This window comes from Lithobates pipiens, unplaced genomic scaffold, assembly GCF_037356315.1.
Source record: "Lithobates pipiens isolate NorthernLeopardFrog02 unplaced genomic scaffold, aLitPip1_a1.2 Scaffold_19, whole genome shotgun sequence".
Taxonomy (NCBI): domain Eukaryota; kingdom Metazoa; phylum Chordata; class Amphibia; order Anura; family Ranidae; genus Lithobates; species Lithobates pipiens.
In genome coordinates this window covers 199,375,138-199,394,841 of record NW_027507764.1, presented here as the reverse complement: position 1 = coordinate 199,394,841, position 19,704 = coordinate 199,375,138, and the positions used below count along the sequence as shown (strand labels likewise).

The 19,704-nt window shown below is 46.1% G+C and overlaps 1 protein-coding gene across 1 annotated transcript in view; it reads right to left on the bottom strand.

Moving 5' to 3' along the window:
* The window catches only part of FKBP9 (FKBP prolyl isomerase 9), a 61,172-nt gene extending 47,735 nt beyond the window's left edge, over positions 1-13,437 (bottom strand). The window contains exon 1 of the mRNA XM_077491616.1: positions 12,937-13,437. Within this exon, the coding sequence (XP_077347742.1) occupies positions 12,937-13,226 (290 nt within the window). The 5' untranslated portion in view covers positions 13,227-13,437. The remainder of the gene's footprint in view (positions 1-12,936) is intronic.
* Positions 13,438-19,704: the final 6,267 nt, after the last annotated feature.

The following is a 19,704-nucleotide window of genomic DNA, read 5'->3' as shown; positions in this document are numbered from 1 at the left end:
GGGCGGAAATGACATTTTGACATTGCTTCCGCCCTGCAGTGTCATGGAGATGGGTGGGGCCATCTTACCCTCACTCGTCTCCAGGCACAGCAAGTGAGAGGACGTGATCGCCTCCGGTAAGTGTCGGAAGGGCACCAGATGCCTCTCCCGCCACCAATAATAGTGATCTTGCGGCAAATCTGCTGCAGAGACAACTTTTATCTTGTAGCCAACTGCAGGCCGAACACAGGGATACCGGGGTTATGGTAGCTAGCTGCTGCCATAACAACGATATCCGTCCCCAAAGTATGGACGTACATCGGCGTGCGGCGGTTGCCAAGTGGTTAAAGTTATTGTAAAGTCAGAACATTTTTTTATCTTAATGCATTCTGTGCATTAAGATAAAAAGCCTTCTGTGTGCAGCAGCCTCCCTCAGCCCCTCTAAAACTTACCTGAGGTCCATCTAGATCCAGCAATGTTGTAGAAATGATTCGTCTGCCCTAGACTCTGCTCCTCATTGGCTGTCAATCAAAGACAGTCAGCCAATGAGAATATAAACGGAGAGGGGCCAAGCCGCAGCTCCGTCTCTGAATTGATACAGGAAGCTGTGACTCGGCTCAGGTGCCCCTATAGCAAGCTGCTTGCTGTGGGGGCACTCAACAGGAGGGAGGGGGCAGGAGCACCAAAGAGGGATCTGAGAAAAGGAAGATCCAGGCTGCTCTGTGCAAATTCACTGCACACAGCAGGTAAGTATAACATGTTTGTTATTTTATAATTAAAAAAAAAACAAGACTTTACAATCACTTTAAGGGGGATATGATCAACACGTATAAATAAATAAGGGGTCCATTTAGTGAACTTGATGTTAAGTTATTCACTTTAAGTTTATCATAGAGGACAAGGGGCACTCTTTACTTCTAGTGGAAAAGAGATTTAATCTCCAAATACAGAAAGGCTTCTTCACAGTAAGAGCTGTGTGGAATAGATTCCCTCCAGAGGTGGTTCTGGCCAGCTCAGTAGATTGTTTAAAAAAGGCCTGGATTCTTTCATAAATGCACATAATATACCTGGATACTAACATTTATAGGTAACATTGATTCTAGAATATCCAATTGCCTCTCTGGGATTAGGAAGAAATTTTTTCCCCCCCTGCTGGAGCAAATTGGATTATGCTATGATGGGGTTTTTGCCTTCCTCTGGATCAACTGTGGGCATAGGATTGTGTATATGGGATTGTATGATTTTTTTCCCCCCCTTTTATTGGTTGACTATATGTAACAAATCAATATAGTTTTTTTATTGAATCAGGCAGGACCTTGCAGTACATTGTTTGTAGATCTGAAAAAGATTGTACAATTAGATTGTATAGTGTATGGTCACCTTTAGGCTCCATTTGCACGGTCATTTAGCTCTGCTACAGATTCCAAAGGCAATAATCTTCGGATTCTAGCTGCTGGACTGCCAGCTGTGTGTGAATAGCTGCAGCTGCTGACAGCCGTTTACTGGCGCAGCAGCCAACGTGCACGGAAAGTTGCGGCCGCTGAGCCCATACATTGCAATGGCAAATGCAAAGGTTGTTGGCAGCCACAGCTATTTATAAGGCTGCTTTCACACTGGGGCGATATTCAGGCGTTACAGCGCTAAAAATAGCGCCTGTGTAGCGCCTGAAAAGAACCGGCCCCTTTCACTCCAGTGTGAAAGCCGGAGGGCTTTCACACTGGAGCGATGTGCTGGCAGGACGGTGAAAAAAGTCCTGCTAGCCGCATCTTTGGAGCGGTGAAGGAGCGGTGTATTCACCGCTCCTACCCATTGAAATTAATGGGACACCGCCGGCAAAGCGCCGCTGCAGCGGCGCTTTGCGGGCGGGTTTAACCCTTTTTCGGCCGCTAGCGGGGGTTAAAACCACCCCGCTAGCGCCCGCAGACCGCTGCTAAAACGACGGTAAAGCGCCGCTAAAAATAGCGGCACTTTACCGCCGACGCCGCTCCCGCCCCAGTGTGAAAGCAGCCTAACTGTTCACATAGTCAGCAATTATCTGCATTGATTGCAGCTGGACACATTTTGTGTGGCATTTTGTGTAGCTGCGGCCCGAGCCAGTACACTGCAGTGAAAAACTGTTAGAACCCACACAAAGTGCATCCAGCTGCAATCAAGGCAGATAATCGCTGACTATGTGAACAGTCATGAATATTTGCAGCTGCCAGTAGCCAGTCATTGCAATGTATGGGCTCAGAAGTCACAGCTATCCCTGCACATCGGTCAATCCCAGCCACAGAAACCTGTAGATTCTTGTCACTGGAATTCACGATGTGGCTGAACTGTGAGAATGGAGCCTTAAAATCAGCAGCATGTTTGGCCACAGCCAATGCTGGCTATTTATATTTGGGCCTTGGTCATAAGTGCTCCAAAATGACATTCCTACAGCAGGGTCTATGAGATAGCTTGGCGCCTGAGTGTGTGTGCAGATGCTCCCATGATTGTGAAACAGATGTAAAAATGTAGGTCTCAGTGGGATAGGGAATGATATGGTTGTTCAGTGTACTTTGTAATGAGCTGTTCAGTGTTTTTGGCACTATATACATACTTGCAATAAATAAAATCTGCTGCATTTGCTGGAAGACCGCAATGTACTTATGTAGGGTGTGTGAACAATAGAAAAAAAAAGTTGTTATCCACAGAAACCAATCACTTACTAGTTTTCATTGTGTAATGCATCTTGAATGAGGTTAAAACTAGAATGTGATTGGTTACTAAAGCCAACAGCTTCACTTTTGTTTGATCCTGCTACTGTATTCCAAATCAGCCCATGTGTCTTTCTCATATATAAAAGAGAGGGCTGAAGTGGGCTGCCATCAGCTGTGTGGCTTTTCTATAGGACGTGTTAAACTTACACTTTCCTGCAAGGCAATCACTTGACTGTTCAATCATTGTAGATTTCCAAGTGTGAAAGACTCCCACTGGAGTGTTAGGACAGATGGGTATTTATTTCCCCATCAGTATTGCCTGAATCTCACTGTGCCATTAGACATGTTTATAGCCCTTTTACAACATCTGGCTCACCACAATGTGTTTTATTACTCCATCCAATCAAATCAAATATTTGGACAGTCCTGACTTATAAGAATTTCATATAAGAAATTCAGTTTGCCTCTGCAAAAGCCATTCACCCCCAGTGCACACCATCTCTAGGAGAAAATCACAGGCAAATGTGGGGACGTGGACAATGTTGTAGGAATCATGTTTCAGCCTGCCTGTAATTAGGACCAGAGGAAGCAGCTGCACACATGGATTCTGGTATAGGCTCCGATTACTGGAACCTCCTCCTTCATTTTGGATTTGCTTCATTTCTTGACTTTTCACATGAAAATAATAGTGATTATATTCTCTATGAACATTGGGTTAGCAAATTAAATGACAAGGTTTGTCATCAATAAAGGTGTTGAAGTTACCTGGATTGCCAGAATAATTGTATTTTAAAACATTAACACCAAGAGGGGATAAAACCTGGTGCCGTCACCATGCAAGTCAGTGAACAATCACTTGGAGAGGTGACGTGATGGAGGCCACAAGTTGGCATTTCAGGTGTAAAGGAATGTTATAAGTAATGGGCCAGAAGATCTGATTATTTCACACTGCTTGATACTGGAGATGACTTTAGGTCTATCTGGATCCTAGTCTAAACCCACCTGAGTGATCCCACCAGGAAATTGCACTAAACTGGGCAAACCATAGGTGGCCAAGGCATGCCCTGCAGCTGTATATATTTGTGGGGCAGGGGATGCCTCTGATGATATTTGTGGGGCAGGGAATGGCTCTGATATTTGTGGGGCAGGGAATGGCTCTGATGATATTTGTGGGGCAGGGGATGCCTCTGATGGTATTTGTGGGGCAGGGGATGCCTCTGATGATATTTGTGGGGCAGGGGATGCCTCTGATGATATTTGTGGGGCAGGGGATGCCTCTGATGGTATTTGTGGGGCAGGGGATGCCTCTGATGGTATTTGTGGGGCAGGGAATGGCTCTGATATTTGTGGGGCAGGGGATGCCTCTGATGATATTTGTGGGGCAGGGGATGCCTCTGATGATATTTGTGAGGCAGGGGATGCCTCTGATGATATTTGTGGGGCAGGGAATGCCTCTGATGATATTTGTGGGGCAGGGGATGCCTCTGATGGTATTTGTGGGGCAGGGGATGCCTCTGATGGTATTTGTGGGGCAGGGAATGGCTCTGATATTTGTGGGGCAGGGGATGCCTCTGATGATATTTGTGGGGCAGGGAATGGCTCTGATGGTATTTGTGGGGCAGGGGATGCCTCTGATGGTATTTGTGGGGCAGGGAATGGCTCTGATATTTGTGGGGCAGGGGATGCCTCTGATGATATTTGTGGGGCAGGGGATGCCTCTGATGGTATTTGTGGGGCAGGGAATGGCTCTGATATTTGTGGGGCAGGGGATGCCTCTGATGATATTTGTGGGGCAGGGAATGCCTCTGATGATATTTGTGGGGCAGGGGATGCCTCTGATGATATTTGTGGGGCAGGGGATGCCTCTGATGGTATTTGTGGGGCAGGGGATGCCTCTGATGGTATTTGTGGGGCAGGGAATGGCTCTGATATTTGTGGGGCAGGGGATGCCTCTGATGGTATTTGTGGGGCAGGGAATGGCTCTGATATTTGTGGGGCAGGGGATGCCTCTGATGATATTTGTGGGGCAGGGGATGCTTCTGATGATATTTGTGAGGCAGGGGATGCCTCTGATGATATTTGTGAGGCAGGGGATGCCTCTGATGATATTTGTGGGGCAGGGAATGGCTCTGATGATATTTGTGGGGCAGGGGATGCCTCTGATGGTATTTGTGGGGCAGGGGATGCCTCTGATGGTATTTGTGGGGCAGGGAATGGCTCTGATGATATTTGTGAGGCAGGGAATGGCTCTGATGATATTTGTGGGGCAGGGAATGGCTCTGATGATATTTGTGGGGCAGGGGATGCCTCTGATGATATTTGTGGGGCAGGGGATGCCTCTGATGATATTTGTGGGGCAGGGGATGCCTCTGATGGTATTTGTGGGGCAGGGAATGCCTCTGATGGTATTTGTGGGGCAGGGAATGCCTCTGATGGTATTTGTGGGGCAGGGAATGCCTCTGATGGTATTTGTGGGGCAGGGAATGCCTCTACCGCATATGTTTGGCCCAGTCCAACCATAAGCTTCCTGGGAGGATTGCTAGGGGGGTTTAGACTAGGATCTGAATACACCTGAGCTCATCCCTACTCAACCCAACAATGAGAAAATTAAGTTGGCCAAATCAGACTGGATTTTCTTGCGCGAGTGACTGTTCCTCTTCAATGATCATTTACTGACTAAGCTGTTAAAGTGGTTGTGGAAGACGGGCACCGCTGTCTATGGCGCATGCGCACTGAGCATGGCATCCTCGATAATGAAGATGCCGCGCAATGCTGCGCGTCTCGGCTCCGGAGTGACATCATCGCGGCTTCGCCGAATGACAGCGGCGGAGCTGCGAGACCCACCGAGAAGATGGATGCGGCGGACTACAGGGGACAGCGGTGACTTCGCTGGCTCCTGTGTCAGGTAAGTGACACATAATGGGCTACTATGCAATGCATAGTAGTCCATTATGCTTTGCCTTTGCAGGGAATGAAAGAGGAAGTAAACTCATCAGGGTTTACTTCCTCTTTAATGCAGTGTATTTCAGAAGCATGCAGTCCTCTCTAACATGCATGATCAGGACTGGAAACATAATAATGAAACTGGGAAGACAGTGGAGTCGATTGAGGAAACCCATTCTCAACACACTCCAACCTCCAAACCTCGGCCTTCAGGCCACTTGCCGAACTTTTGTACTTGCTGTGTGGCCCATGGAACCCAGCAGTCAGTAATACGAGAATTGATCTGCAATTTAGCTGTAATTCCTGATGAAGTCATGTGACAGTGACAAACACATGCGGAAACACGAGGCACCGGAAATGACGTGGGCGAGCTCGCAGCTCGTTTGTTATATGCCTGTTTGATACTTCTTATTGTGAGTACCTTGATTTTACTTTTACCGTTTTGTCAATAAACATTTGGAAATACTACACTATTGTGCATCCCTCTTTACATCCCCCCATGCCCCATTGCGAGGTTCATTGGAATGCGGCCACACCAGGGACAATAGGGGGACTCTGATTCCAGACTAGTGACACACACCTACTGGGAGGCTGCCAAGAAACACATAGAGATATACCCACATGCTGTTACCTTACAGCGGTAAGGTAAGGGAACATCTATACATTACTCTGCACAGGAATCAGAAAGTCACCTATCATCCGCACTTTATCCCAGAGGATTGTCTCCAGCACCTTGTCATTTTATGCTGGCACTGCTAATGTACAGCCACTTAAGAGGAAGTAAACCCCTTCAAACCACTTTGACCTACAGGTAAGCCTAGATTAAGGCTTACCTGTAGGTCCAAGCAATATCTCCTAAACCTATATGGTTTAGGAGATATTTGCCCGAAAATGGGCACCGCTGTCTACGGTGCATGCACCGTAGACAGCGGCGCGCAGGCGCACTAAATGCGGCAAGTCCAAGAATGGATTTGCCTAATTTGTCGACTCCCGTGCGCATGCGCGGGAGTGACGTCATCGCGGCTTCGCCGAATGGCAGCGTCAGAGCTGCGAGACGCGACTCCCGTGCGCATGCGCGGGAGTGACGTCATCGCGGCTTCGCCGCTGTCATTGGTCGGAGCTGCGAGACGCCACCAGCAAGATGGACGCGGCGGACTACAGGGATCAGCGGCGACTTCGCTGGCTCCTGTGTCAGGTAAGTGACACATAATGAGCTACTATGCGATGCATAGTAGTCCATTATGCTTTACCTTTGCAGGGAAAAAAAGAGGAAGTAAACCCATCAGGGTTTACTTCCTCTTTATCTACCTTGCGCCTTATATGGACACTACTTATCTTTTTTGCTTTCACTTATTAGAACATTTGCAGCATATACCTATACGGAGGAAACTTTTTTATATGCTTTTATATGCCTTTTAGGATTTCACCTATTCCTTCAGGATTTATTGCAAAAGTAGTGCATCATCTTTTTGAGCACCGTTTTTTCACTTCATGTGCACACCATATGGATATATTTCCTATCACTGTTCTATGAAGAATCTTTAGAGTGTTTGATATACTTTTATTGTCTTATTGATACACTTTTATTGTTTTATCCGAATAAATCGCAGGGCATGCGACACGTTTTTATACTGCCTAGGACAGGATATATATTGATCTTTGAACATTGCCTCTTTCAACCATATATTTCATTGAGCACCTTTGCACTTTTTAATGCACAGTATTTAGGTTCACAGCGCAGCACTACCTTCACTTTAACCCCTTCCCGCCGAGCGTACGCAGATGTGCGTACTCGGCTTCCGGGGGTTATACCGGGATGATGCCCGCACCTGCAGGCATCATCCCAGTACCGATTTTTACAGCGGGCGATCGGTTATTCAGCCATAACAACCGATGCGGCTAAAAGCCGCTCGGCTGTTATGTCGGAAGAGCGTGAGGGACGTCAATCAGGAGCACCGATGTCCGATCGGATGCCTCCGGCGGCTGGGCAGGGACTGGAATGAAACCGTAAGCGGCTTCATTCCAGTCTCCTAATCGTAAACACGGAAGCGACGTCATGACGCCACTTCCCATTTACTCGGCTGCCAATGGCGCCGGTTTAAAAAAATATATACAGTATTCAGAATCGCCATTTTCGACGATCTGAATACATTGAAGTGTAAAGGAGGGATTTGGAGTCTTTTAGACCCCCGATCCCTCCATAAAGAGTACCTGTCACCACCTATTACTGTCACAAGGGATGTTTACATTCCTTGTGATCAAAAATTTTAATATTTTTTTAAATAATTTATTAATTTTAAAATAAATTTAAAAAATAAAAACATTTTAAAGCGCCCGTCGTCCCCACGAGCTCGCAAAGCAAAGAAAACGCATAAGGAAGTCGCGCCCGCATATGTAAACGGTGTTCAAATCGCCGCGATCGTCAGAGCGAGAGCAATAATTCTAGCACTAGACCTCCTCTGCAACTCTAATCTGGTAACCGTAAAAAAAAATGTAAGCGTCGCCTATTGAGATTTTTAGGTACCATAGTTTGTCGTCATTCCACGAGTGCGTGCAATTATAAAGTGTGACATGTTTGGTATCTATTAACTCTGCGTAACATCATCTTTCACATTATGCAAAAAAATTGGGCTAATTTTACTGTTTCGTTTTTTTTTAATTCATGAAAGTGTCCCTTTTCCCAAAAAGTTGCATTTAAAACAACGCTGGGCAAATACCGTGTGACATAAAATATTGCAACAATCGCCGTTTTATTCTCTAGAGTCTCTGCTAAAAATATATATATAATGTTTGGGGGTTCCAAGTAATTTTCTAGCAAAAAATGTGGATTTTAACTTGTAAACACCAAATGCCAAAAATAGGCTTAGTCATGAAAGGGATTTATATAGCTGCAATAGCAGTCTAATTAAATATCTTTGGCTCTGTCTCCTGCACATCTGGTCTCCAAACACTTCTTTTATCATATCCGCAGTCTCTTGACTATCTTCTGTAGTATGTTTGCAATCTCTGAAAATAATTAGAGCCACTACATATACTGAATATTATGTATGGGACCCTTTGGTGATGTAGGAGGCTGTAGTTGAAGTCCCATACCAATGGCAGTGTACTATGCTGGCCTGTCACCAGCACTTCATCTGCAGCACACATACATAGTTAGAATCCGCTGCCATTGTGAAGAAACAATTTAATATAAAACAGAAAGGTCACTATTTACTAATAAAGTAACTTTTTTATAAGTTTCAACTGTAACAAAGTCCCCTGAAGAATCCATAGGGCCCCATATACACCTGAATGAGTTTAAGTGCATTTTCAGAAGCGTATAAATGATACACACCAGATTCCCATGTTACTCTATGGGGCCCATTCACATCTGAGTTATGTGTTGAAAGCGCATTAAAAGTTCTTCATGTTCCATCTTTGGTGTGCTTTCAGAAACCCACCAAAAACACAAGACCCAATAGAAAGTCTGTGGGACCATGGGTAAAACGCATGAAAACCATGGATTCACCCAGACTATGGCCAAAAAACAGCACAGCAAGGTGGAACCAGCCTTAGGGCAGGAAGTGCATTTTTGGTCACATAGACTTTAGAATAATTCCAGGCATTGGCATGTTTATACACAGTTACATTGGTCCAGCTTGGAATATGTAACTATGGATATATACTTGAAGCTGGAAATCACTGAAGTAGACACTGCTAGTCCACTTGATTCCGGGTCCTGCATTGTGAACATAGGAGGTCGACTTCTCAGCACGAGTGCCATTCAGAGAATTCTTTGCATTCTCTGAATGAATGAAAAGCATTCTCTGATTGGACGAGGTGGAGCCGAGACGTCATAGCTTTTTCTGAATGGCGCCCATAGTGAGCATCCGACCTTCAGTATTCACAATGCATCAGGCAAGCTGCTCAGCATGGGACCCGGAAGAAAATGCAGGTTACTGGAGAAGCGGTGACTACTACAGTGATTTGTAGTTTAAAGTGACATTCACCAGGTATGTCATATACATCGTCACATTGGTCCAAGCTGAACTAATGTAACTATGTATAACATGCCAATGCTTGGAATTATGCATTTTATTTTAAATTGTTTGAGTTTCAAATTAATAATTTTTAGACCCCTTTCACACTGGTGTTTCAGGCATTTTTCATGCGTTTTTCAGGCGCTTTAGTTAAAAAATTAGCCTGTAAAGCGTTTCAAAGAAGCCTCATCTGCAATCCCAGTGTGAAAGTCCAAGTGCTTTCACACTCAGATCCCTTTCACACTGGGGCATTTTTCAGGTGCTTTAGCTTTAAAAAAAGCGCCTGTGTAGCATCTGAAAGAAGCCGCAATTGCAATCCCAATGTAAAAGCCTGAGTGCTTTCACACTGAGGCGCTGCGCTGGCAGGGCGTCAAAAAAAGTCCTGCAAGCAGCTTCTTTGCAGCGCTTTTGGAGCGGTGAATACACCGCTCCTAAAGCGCCCCTTCCCATTGAAATCAATGGGAAGCATCTGCAAAACACCTTAAAAGCGCCTGCAAAGCACTTTTGGCAGCAGCGCTTTGTGGGCACTTTTAACCCTTTATTTGGCCCCTAGCAGGGGTTAAAAGCGCCCCAATAGTGCTTGAAAAATGCTGGTAACGCTCTGCTAGTTTAAGCGGTGCTTTACGAGCATTTTTCGGGTGCTGGCACTTGGGCTTTCACATTGGGATTGCAGATGAGGCTTCTTTCAAGCGCTTTACAGGCACTTTTTTTAACGCTAAAGCGCCTGAAAAATGCCCCAGTGTGAAAGGGGTCTTAATGAAAGCACCTGAAAATTGTGTGCATGAGATCCCTGTGCTGCCAGTCATCATGTCTGTACAGTTCTTACATAGGATCCCTGTACTGTCATTCATCATGTATATATCGTTCTTACATAGGATCCATGTGCTGTCATTCATCATGTATATAGCGTTCTTATATAGGATCCCTGTGCTGTCATTCATCATGTATATATTGTTCTTATATAGGATCCCTGTACTGTCATTCATCATGTATATATCGTTCTTACATAGGATCCATGTGCTGTCATTCATCATGTATATAGCATTCTTATATAGGATCCCTGTGCTGTCAGTCATCATGTCTGTACAGTTCTTACATAGGATCCCTGTGCTGTTAATCATCATGTATATATCGTTCTTACATAGGATACCTGTGCTGTCATTCATCATGTATATAGCGTTCTTATATAGGATCCTTGTGCTGTCATTCATCATGTATATAGCATTCTTACATAGGATCCATGTGCTGTCATTCATCATGTATATAGCGTTCTTATATAGGATCCCTGTGCTGTCAGTCATCATGTCTGTACAGTTCTTACATAGGATCCCTGTGCTGTTAATCATCATGTATATATCGTTCTTACATAGGATACCTGTGCTGTCATTCATCATGTATATAGCGTTCTTATATAGGATCCTTGTGCTGTCATTCATCATGTATATAGCATTCTTATATAGGATCCCTGTGCTGTCAGTCATCATGTCTGTAGAGTTCTTACATAGGATCCCTGTGCTGTCAGTCATCATGTCTGTAGAGTTCTTCTATAGGAACCCTGTGCTGTCATTCATCATGTATATAGCATTCTTAATTAGGACCCCTGTGCTGTCAATCATCATGTCTGTAGGGTTCTTACATAGGACCCCTGTGCTGTCAGTTATCATGTCTGTAGAACCTTTTGAAGACAATGAATGTAACCTTTTAGAGAAACATGTTTGATGTTGTATGATGAGGCCATGCAGTGTAGTGTATTGTATGGTATATATTATGTACAGTGCAGTGTATTGCATAGTGTGCATAATTTGGTGTACAGTGCAGTTAAGTATAGTGTATAGTATAATGTGGTGTCAGTACAGTGTATAGTGTAATATGATGTACAGTGCAGTGTATAGTGTAGTATGATGTAATATAGTATGGTGTACAGCGCAGTGTATAGTGTAATATGATGTACAGTGCAGTGTATAGTGTAATATTATGTAGTATAGTATGGTGTACAGCGCCGTGTATAGTACGATGTACAGCGCAGTAAATAGTGTAGTATGGTGTAGAGCGATGTGTATAGTATGATGTAGAGTGACATATATAGCGTAGTATATAGTACAGTATGATGTAGAGTGCTGTGTATAATATAGTATGGTACAGTATGATGTAGAGCGCCGTATATAGTGTAGATCTGGAGGAACCCTAGGGCTCCACAAAACTCTGGTTGAGAATCACTGGTGTATAGTGTAGAGCACTGTGTATAGTGTAGTATAGTATGTTGTACAGCACAGTGTAAAGTATAGTATGATGTAGAGCGCTGTGTATAGTATAGTACAATGTAGTGCGCCATGTATAGTATAGTATAGTACAGTACAATGTAGTACGCCATGTATAGTATAGTACAGTATGATGTAGCCGTGTATAGTATAGTATAATATAGTGTGCCGTGTATAGCATAGTATGATGTAGCTGTGTATAGTATAGTATGATATAGAGTGACGTGTATAGTATAGTTTGATGTAGAGCACCATGTATAGTATAGTATTATGTAGAGCGCCATGTATAGTATAGTATTATGTAGTGCGCCGTGTATAGTACAGTACAATGTAGCGCACCATGTATAGTATAGTATAGTACAGTATGATGTAGCTGTGTATAGTATGATATATAGTGCCGTGTATAGTATAGTATGATGTAGAGTGCAATGTATAGTATAGTATGATGTAGCACGCCATGTATAGTACAGTACAACGTAGTGCGCCATGTATAGTACAGTATGATGTAGCCGTGTATAGTATAGTATGATGTAGAGCTCCATGTATAGTATAGTACGATGTAGAGCGCTGTGTATAGCGTAGTATATAGTATATATATTGTAGAGCGCCATGTATAGTGTAGTATATAGTGTAGAGCAGGGGCGGACTGATCATTCGTGCACTGCCCGAGGGCCCAATGCGACTAAGAGGCTGCATCAGGGTTGCCAACCTCAATAAAACACGGGCCAGTATGTCAAAATCAGTGTTTTTTTTTAAATATCCCAATATTATAGCTGCCCCACCTCTCCGGTGCCTTTTCAGTGTGTGTATGTGCATTCTGTGTGTGTATATTGTGTGGCCCCATAATCTATTGCCTGGGGGCCCCATCATCTCCTATTGCCCGGGACCCATGAGTTGTCAGTCCGCCCCTGGTGTAGAGCGCCGTGTACAGTGTAGTATATAGTGTAGAGCACCGTGTACAGTGTAGTATATAGTGTAGAGCACCTTGTACAGTGTAGTATATAGTGTAGAGCACCGTGTACAGTGTAGTATATAGTGTAGAGCGCCGTATACCTGGAGTCAAACTTGGTGCCATCGGGGAAGGCTCCGTTGTAGTGATATCGGACGAAGTCCCCGTCAGTGACGGTCCGAGGACAGAGGTCGGGCACATAGTTGCTCTCTATATGAAGTTGCTCTCCGGGTACCGGCGGGGCGTCATTACAAGTGACGAAGCTGACGAGGAAGACGGCCTGGAGGAGAAGCAGAGACCATCGTATGACCGGCATGCCGGGTAGGAGAGGCAGAGAGCAGCGTATGATAGGCATTCTGGGGAGGAGAGGCTGAGGGCTCCGGCTCGGTGTCATGGCACAGTGAGGAGAAGAAGTGAGGAGAAGAAGTGAGGAGGAGGGAGGAGGGGGAGGACCCACAACTCTCACTGCGGGAAGAATGCGAAGTGTCCGGGCACGGCGTGTGACCCGTATGTGTGACCTGTGTGTGGGGGGGGTGTGCTGCTCCTACTGGAAGCAATGTATAGTGTACACCGCCTGGGGACACCGGCATGTCCGGGCACGGAGCCTGTGCGAGGAAATGTCTCCTATGGTAGTCTATGTATATCTCTATACATTATACCATTCATAGACTGATAGGCTCGTAGTATCTGTAAACGTGGAAGACCCTGAGAAGCCCCACCCACCATGTAAAGCCCCCTTGAAAATCCCAGAGAGAGGAGAGATCCAGCTGCATGGGAAAGGGGCGGGGCTTTGTACAACCATCATTTTCCTATGGAGTAGGAATTGGGGATTAGGATGTGAGAAAAGCGGGAAGTTTATAACATTCTGTTAGAATGGTGATTGTTGGTCCCAGAATAAAGTTGAAGAAAGTGTGTAAAGTTTGGGAAGGACAGGGTGTGTGTGGGGGGGATTAGGCTGGTCCCATCATTCTCCTACGTGGCTGATGTGTTGGCAGGCATTCCACACAGCTACATTGGGGAGGGAGGGGGAGGGGAGAGCTGAGTTTGCTGTGCCAGCCTTTACCTCACACCCTCTCTTTGGTCCCCAGGCAGTTTATATGATCTCTGCTTTGGAGCAGACAACTTTAACGAGTACACACACTTTCATAAAGTAAAGGTTGTTATGTATGAGTGTACAAAAATAATGGCAACAACCCCAACCTACAACCAGCCCTTTGCAGCAAGCTGCACATGGAAGGGCAATGCACATCGCAAACAGATTTCCCAGCGCACTTACCAAGCAGTCTGCAAGACAACCAAAGTGACCCTATCTAACAGTTCACGTTAAAAGCAGAGGGTTTTGTTTGCACACAATTGCAAATATATGCATAAGCTGCAGTATCCATGTCAAGAGACCTCTGTATGGAGGGTGTGGCTTGGTCATGACGGAGTGAAGATGCTCACCGCTAGAGCTCCCAACCCACCAAAATGGCTTATATGCCCACCTGACACTCCCTTTCAACCTGCCATCTACCACCTACCATTATCTACCACCAAGCAGGAAGACCAGAGGATCATCAAAAGCTATCCTGGTCGGCCCCAATCAGTAGGTTTTTCCAGGATACAGCCCGCTCTATTGTCTCCCCAGAGATGACACGTGGCAGGAGGGGCTCATGGACTCACCTTCTCCATCCATGGCTGCCTCGCAGTGTCCTGTGCCTAGTTCACTCCTGAACCCATCACCCAGCACTCCAAGCATCTTGGGAGCCTCCACACAGTCGCCCCAGGCTGATACCGATATCAGGGCCCTGCTTCGGGCACTTCCAACTAAAGCAGACATGGAGGCTTTGGTCATGTGGAATGAGGAACAGCATCGTCACGACTTCCATGACCTCCGTTCTGAGGTCCATGGGTTGGATGAATGAATGAGCAAAGAGGAATCGGAGGTGAGTGCCCTGGAGCTTTGTGTTGCCCAACTGGAGAGGGCCCACACAGCATTCCAGAAGCATCTGGTGGGAGTACAGATCCATACGGAGGATTTTGAGAACTGGAGCCACCGCAACAATTTACACATCCAGGGGTTACCTGAGGCGATTGGCCCTGAGAACTTACAAGTCGCTGTTCTGGCGATCCTTCATAGTGTTTTGGCCACGGAACCCACCGCCAGCCAAGAAGTTCGATCGGATGCACCAGGCGCTGGGACCTAAGCCATTGGAACATGACCATCCCCGGGACATGATCTGCCGTCTCCATCTCTACACCCAGAAGGACCTAATATTATGTGCTGCATGGTCTAAGGGCAATATTAATTTTAATGGCGCTCAAATCTACATCTTCCTGGACATGTCTAGGGCCACCCTGCAAAGGTGAGCTATATTGAAAGCCCTGCTGGAACCACTATGACAAGCAGCGCTGCCTTACCGCTGGGGATTCCCAGTCCAACTGACCGTCCGTAAGGATAATTCTTCCTTCACCCTGCAATGCCACTTGGATCTCCCGGACCTGTTCCCATTCCTGGACATGAAGCCAATACCCCTTCTGGACTGGCTGAGCCCACTGCCTACCTCTGCACCTCAGGAGACCAGACGCTGGCGCTGGTGCATGAGCCCGATTTGTAAGCCCTGGGAACAACAACTGTAAGTGATGTCTGTCTTGGGCGACACAGAGCCTGCCTGGTGCGTCTGTCCCTACCTGGGCTTCTACATTGTTGACTGTGCTGCAGGGAGAGGTCTGTTGGCCTTGCATCCTGTGACCCTGTGATCCCCCCTCCTCCCATTGTGCGATCAATCCTCCCTCCCTGGACTCCATGGAGCACCTTCATCCTCCCGATCTCCTGGAGAGACTCAAAAGACCATCTGTCCCAGCACAGGACTAGAGGCAGTGCCTTGAACTATCCGCAAGCCTCTCCAGTACTGGCCATATTTCATTCCAGGTGTGGGGTGTTGTTTGAGTTCTGGCTGGTATATCCTGCTTATGGCGGGGAGAGGGGGTGGGTTGAGGTTGGTGGGATGATTCATGGGGTTTTATGCTTCAGATGCTTTCTGAGCCTAATCAGTGGGTGTATTTGATACAGGACTCTCCATGCACTATTTGTACTGCTCTCTGGGAGACGAATGCCAGGTTGGACTCATCAATCTTTTGCAGGGAACCGGGTCTTCCTGTGCTGTTAGCATGGGTCCTCCCTAGCCCTCCCCCCCACTAGGTTCTCCTGAATCCCCTCCTTTCTGTCCTCTTTGCCTCCACCCCACCTTCTGTTCCCCTCCTTCCATCCCCCCCTCATTTCTCCCTCCCCCTTCTCATTCCCCCCCTCGGCTTTCCCCCCCTTCACCCTATGCCCCCTCCTCCCTCTCTCCCTCCCCCTTTTTTCAACCTTACCCCTCATTCCCCCCCTCGTCTCTTCCCTTTCCCTCTTCTCTGGCCCATCTATTCTCGCCCATCGCACAGGTCAAAGTCAACGGCCACCTTTCATCATCATTTTAGATAACGAATGGGACAAGACAGGGGTGCCCCTTGTCTCCTCTGATATTTATCCTTACCCTTGACCCCTTTCTGAGACTCATCAGGGATAACCCGAACATCTTGGGCTTGCAATTGGATGCCACCCTGTCCCCAAAAATTGCGGTGTTCACAGATGACTAAATTGAGGGGCTGTTTCGCCCTGCCAGATGCCAACCTTTATTATATGGCATGCCACCTAACCCATATTTTAGACACGGAGCTCTGAAACAATGGGTACAAGTAGAGCAAACTCTAATGTGGGTTCAGTTGGAGTCGCTGCCCTAGTGCCAGAAGCCCTTGCCAAATCGGATATTGAATCATTCCACGGTGGGGGAAACATGGCAGACTACCCGGAAGGCTTTCCTCGACTTCTCGGTCACACCGCGCCCTTCTCCGCTCACTCCCATTATTTACAATCCGGCTTTCAGTCTGGGACTCATTGACCCTAGATTTCTTGAGTTGAAAATGGTCGAAAGGTTACACGTCCGACACTTTCTCATTAATGGTCAGTGGAAGAATAGGCAACAAATTATGGACAACCCGGCCCTGGTGGGGCTCTTTTTGGTAAAAAATACAGCTAATTAATTTTCGGTTCTCTGCTTTCCCCGGTGGCTTTCAGGAGGCAACTAACCTCCTTTGAATTGTTAGGCCTTAAGCAGTCTCCATTGAGACGCGCTTTTTTCCTAACCTATCTGCTGTAACTACTGATAGCTCAACCCCTGGACTTTAGACCTCCCTTTATTGCCAAATTAAAGCATGAGCTGGGAGTGCAATTTACAGTGAAACAAATAGATCAGCTCCTCCTTTTTTCCCCACAAAACTTCTATCTGCGCCAGACACCAGGAGGCAGGATTTAAAGTACTGTCCCGGTGGTACTACACTCTCCGGAAAAAAACGACAAGATGTTCCTTTAGAGTATTATTATACAGGATTTATATAGAGCCAACAGTGTGCACAGCACTTTACAATGTAGGGAGACACTATACCAACTGTACAATTCAAAACAAGACAGTTAGCGAAGCCCTGCTCCTGTAAGCTTACAATCTAAGAGGGAGGGGCTGGTGAAACAAAAGGTAGGGACTGTGAGGGATGAACTGATGAGGTGGAATAGAAGATTTGGTTGTTAGCTGGAGGCAGGATAGGCCATGCTGAAGAGCAGATAGCCGGACAGATTGGGGTAATGAGTTCCAGAGGACGGGGGAGGATCTGGAGAAGTCCTGGAGGTGAGCATGGGAGGAGTAGACAAGGGAGCTAGAGAGCAGAAGGTCATTGGAGGAGCGGAGAGGACAGTTTGGGTGATATTTGGAGATAAGATTGGTGTTGTAGCTCGGGGCACAATTTGGAATGGCTTTGTATGTTATTGTTAGTGTTTTGAATTTTATTTGTTGGGGCCTTTGCTGGAGATGGGGGGAGGAGGTTGGATCGCTCCTTCACAACTTCTGGTCTTTTCGCCTCCTTCAGCCTTTCTGGACAGAGGTGCATTGCATAGTTCAAAAGTTGAGGTAGCGGTGACCCCGAGTTCTTCCTTCTGCATCACCATGGAATTCCTAGCAAGGTCTATAGGAGATCCATACTGCTCACAGCGGTGAAAAGCTGCATCCCCTTACCCTGTGAAGTAGACACAGCCCCCGTCGGTGAACGTCTGGCTGAAAAAAATAGCGAAGATCAACGCAAAGGAAGACTTGGTGGCCACGGAGAAAGGCCTCCAAAAAATGGTTTGATTAGCACAAATTTGCCTACTCTGAGGAATGTGGGGGGCTGGTGGCTTAGTTCCACCAAGGTGTGACGAACCTGGAGGCTCTCCGGACCAAGTTGATGTGACTGGTCGGGGTATATCTCTTTCCCCCCCCTTTTTTTTTCTTTCTACCCTCCTCCTTCCCTTCTCTCCTCTTTCTCCCTTCTCTTCCCCTTGCTATTCTTTTATTACATCTCTAAGGTTGCTATGACCTTAGGGTCAGTTCGGTTTAGTTCTTTCCTTTATGCACAAAAACAGTGTTTGCCATGGAAAAATTGGTCGTGTGGGATACGGAGCCTTCCTAGTCCCCTGAGGATGGGTGCTGCTCCCTACAGATAGGAGACCATCTTTTATTATACTGTGATGTCTGTATCATTGATTATGTTTTGGGAGTGTTCATTGTTACTTTTATGCATACCATTGTGGTTGTCTCTGTATTTCCACATGCTCATCCTTCTTTTTTTATTAATTCATCTTTTATTTATTTTAACATTTTTCGTTACAGGTAACATTTACAAACCTACACAAGAACATAACTATATAAACATACAGATAATAGATAAATAAAAAAGGTAGCTCCCCTGTTTTTTTACATATTACCTCCCTTCCTTAAACATGGACAAAAAAAGGGGTGTCAGTGCTAGTGCATTATGTGCTTGTTATTAATTTATTAACACCCCTTTCACACCAGGGCGTTTTGCAGGCGCTATAGCGTTAGAAATAGTGCCTGCAATCCGCCCTGAAGAAGCTGCACCATTGTGTGTAGTGTGAAAGCCCGAGGGCTTTCACACTACAGTGGTGCGCTGGCAGGACGTAAGGGAAAAGTCCTGCCAGCAGCTTCTTTGGAGCGGTGTGTTTACCGCTCCTCCACCGCTGCTCCCCTTTGAAATCAATGGGGCAGCACTGTAATACCGCCGGCAAAACGCCGCTGGCGTATTGCTGGTGGTTTTAACCCTTTCTCAGCCGCTAGCAGGGGGTAAAAGCGCCCCGCTAGCGGCTGAAATACGGCGGTAAAACGCCGCTAAAAATAGCAGCGTTTTACCGCCCACACTATCGGCAGTGTGGTGTGAAAGGGGTCTTAGTGTCTATGATATTCTAGGACCGAGAAAAAAAAAAAGAGAAATTTTATTCTCCATTTCTCTTTTCCCTTTTGGCCCCCAAATTATTCCCCTCTAACTACTGTGCTCATTAATGTTTCAATTTTCATAGCGCTTGTATGTGTCTGCCAAGTTTCCCTTTTATGTGTATTATTTAAACGTAACGCCTATAAGTGTGAAACAATATAGGACTTGAGGTAGTAGACCACTCGGTTGTACGAGAATTTGTTGCCGTCTGACCTACCGACCAGAATAAAGGTACCTCTACTCGTCACTGCTGTAACCCACTATACACCATGACAATAAAAATTGTCACTAATAACACCAAGGGATTGAACCATCCTGCAAAAAGATCCTCGCTATGGGCCTTGGCTAAACAATCCAAATGTGACATTATTTATGCACAGGAGACACACTTTTTGGCTAGCAATCCTCCTTCCTGCACGAATAGAAATTTTAGCAATGCATACACTGCTAACGCACCTCAAAAAAAGAGTACTAATTGCTATTAACAATTCTCTGTCATTTCAACAAGATCACTGCCTTTCAGATCCTACGGGTCG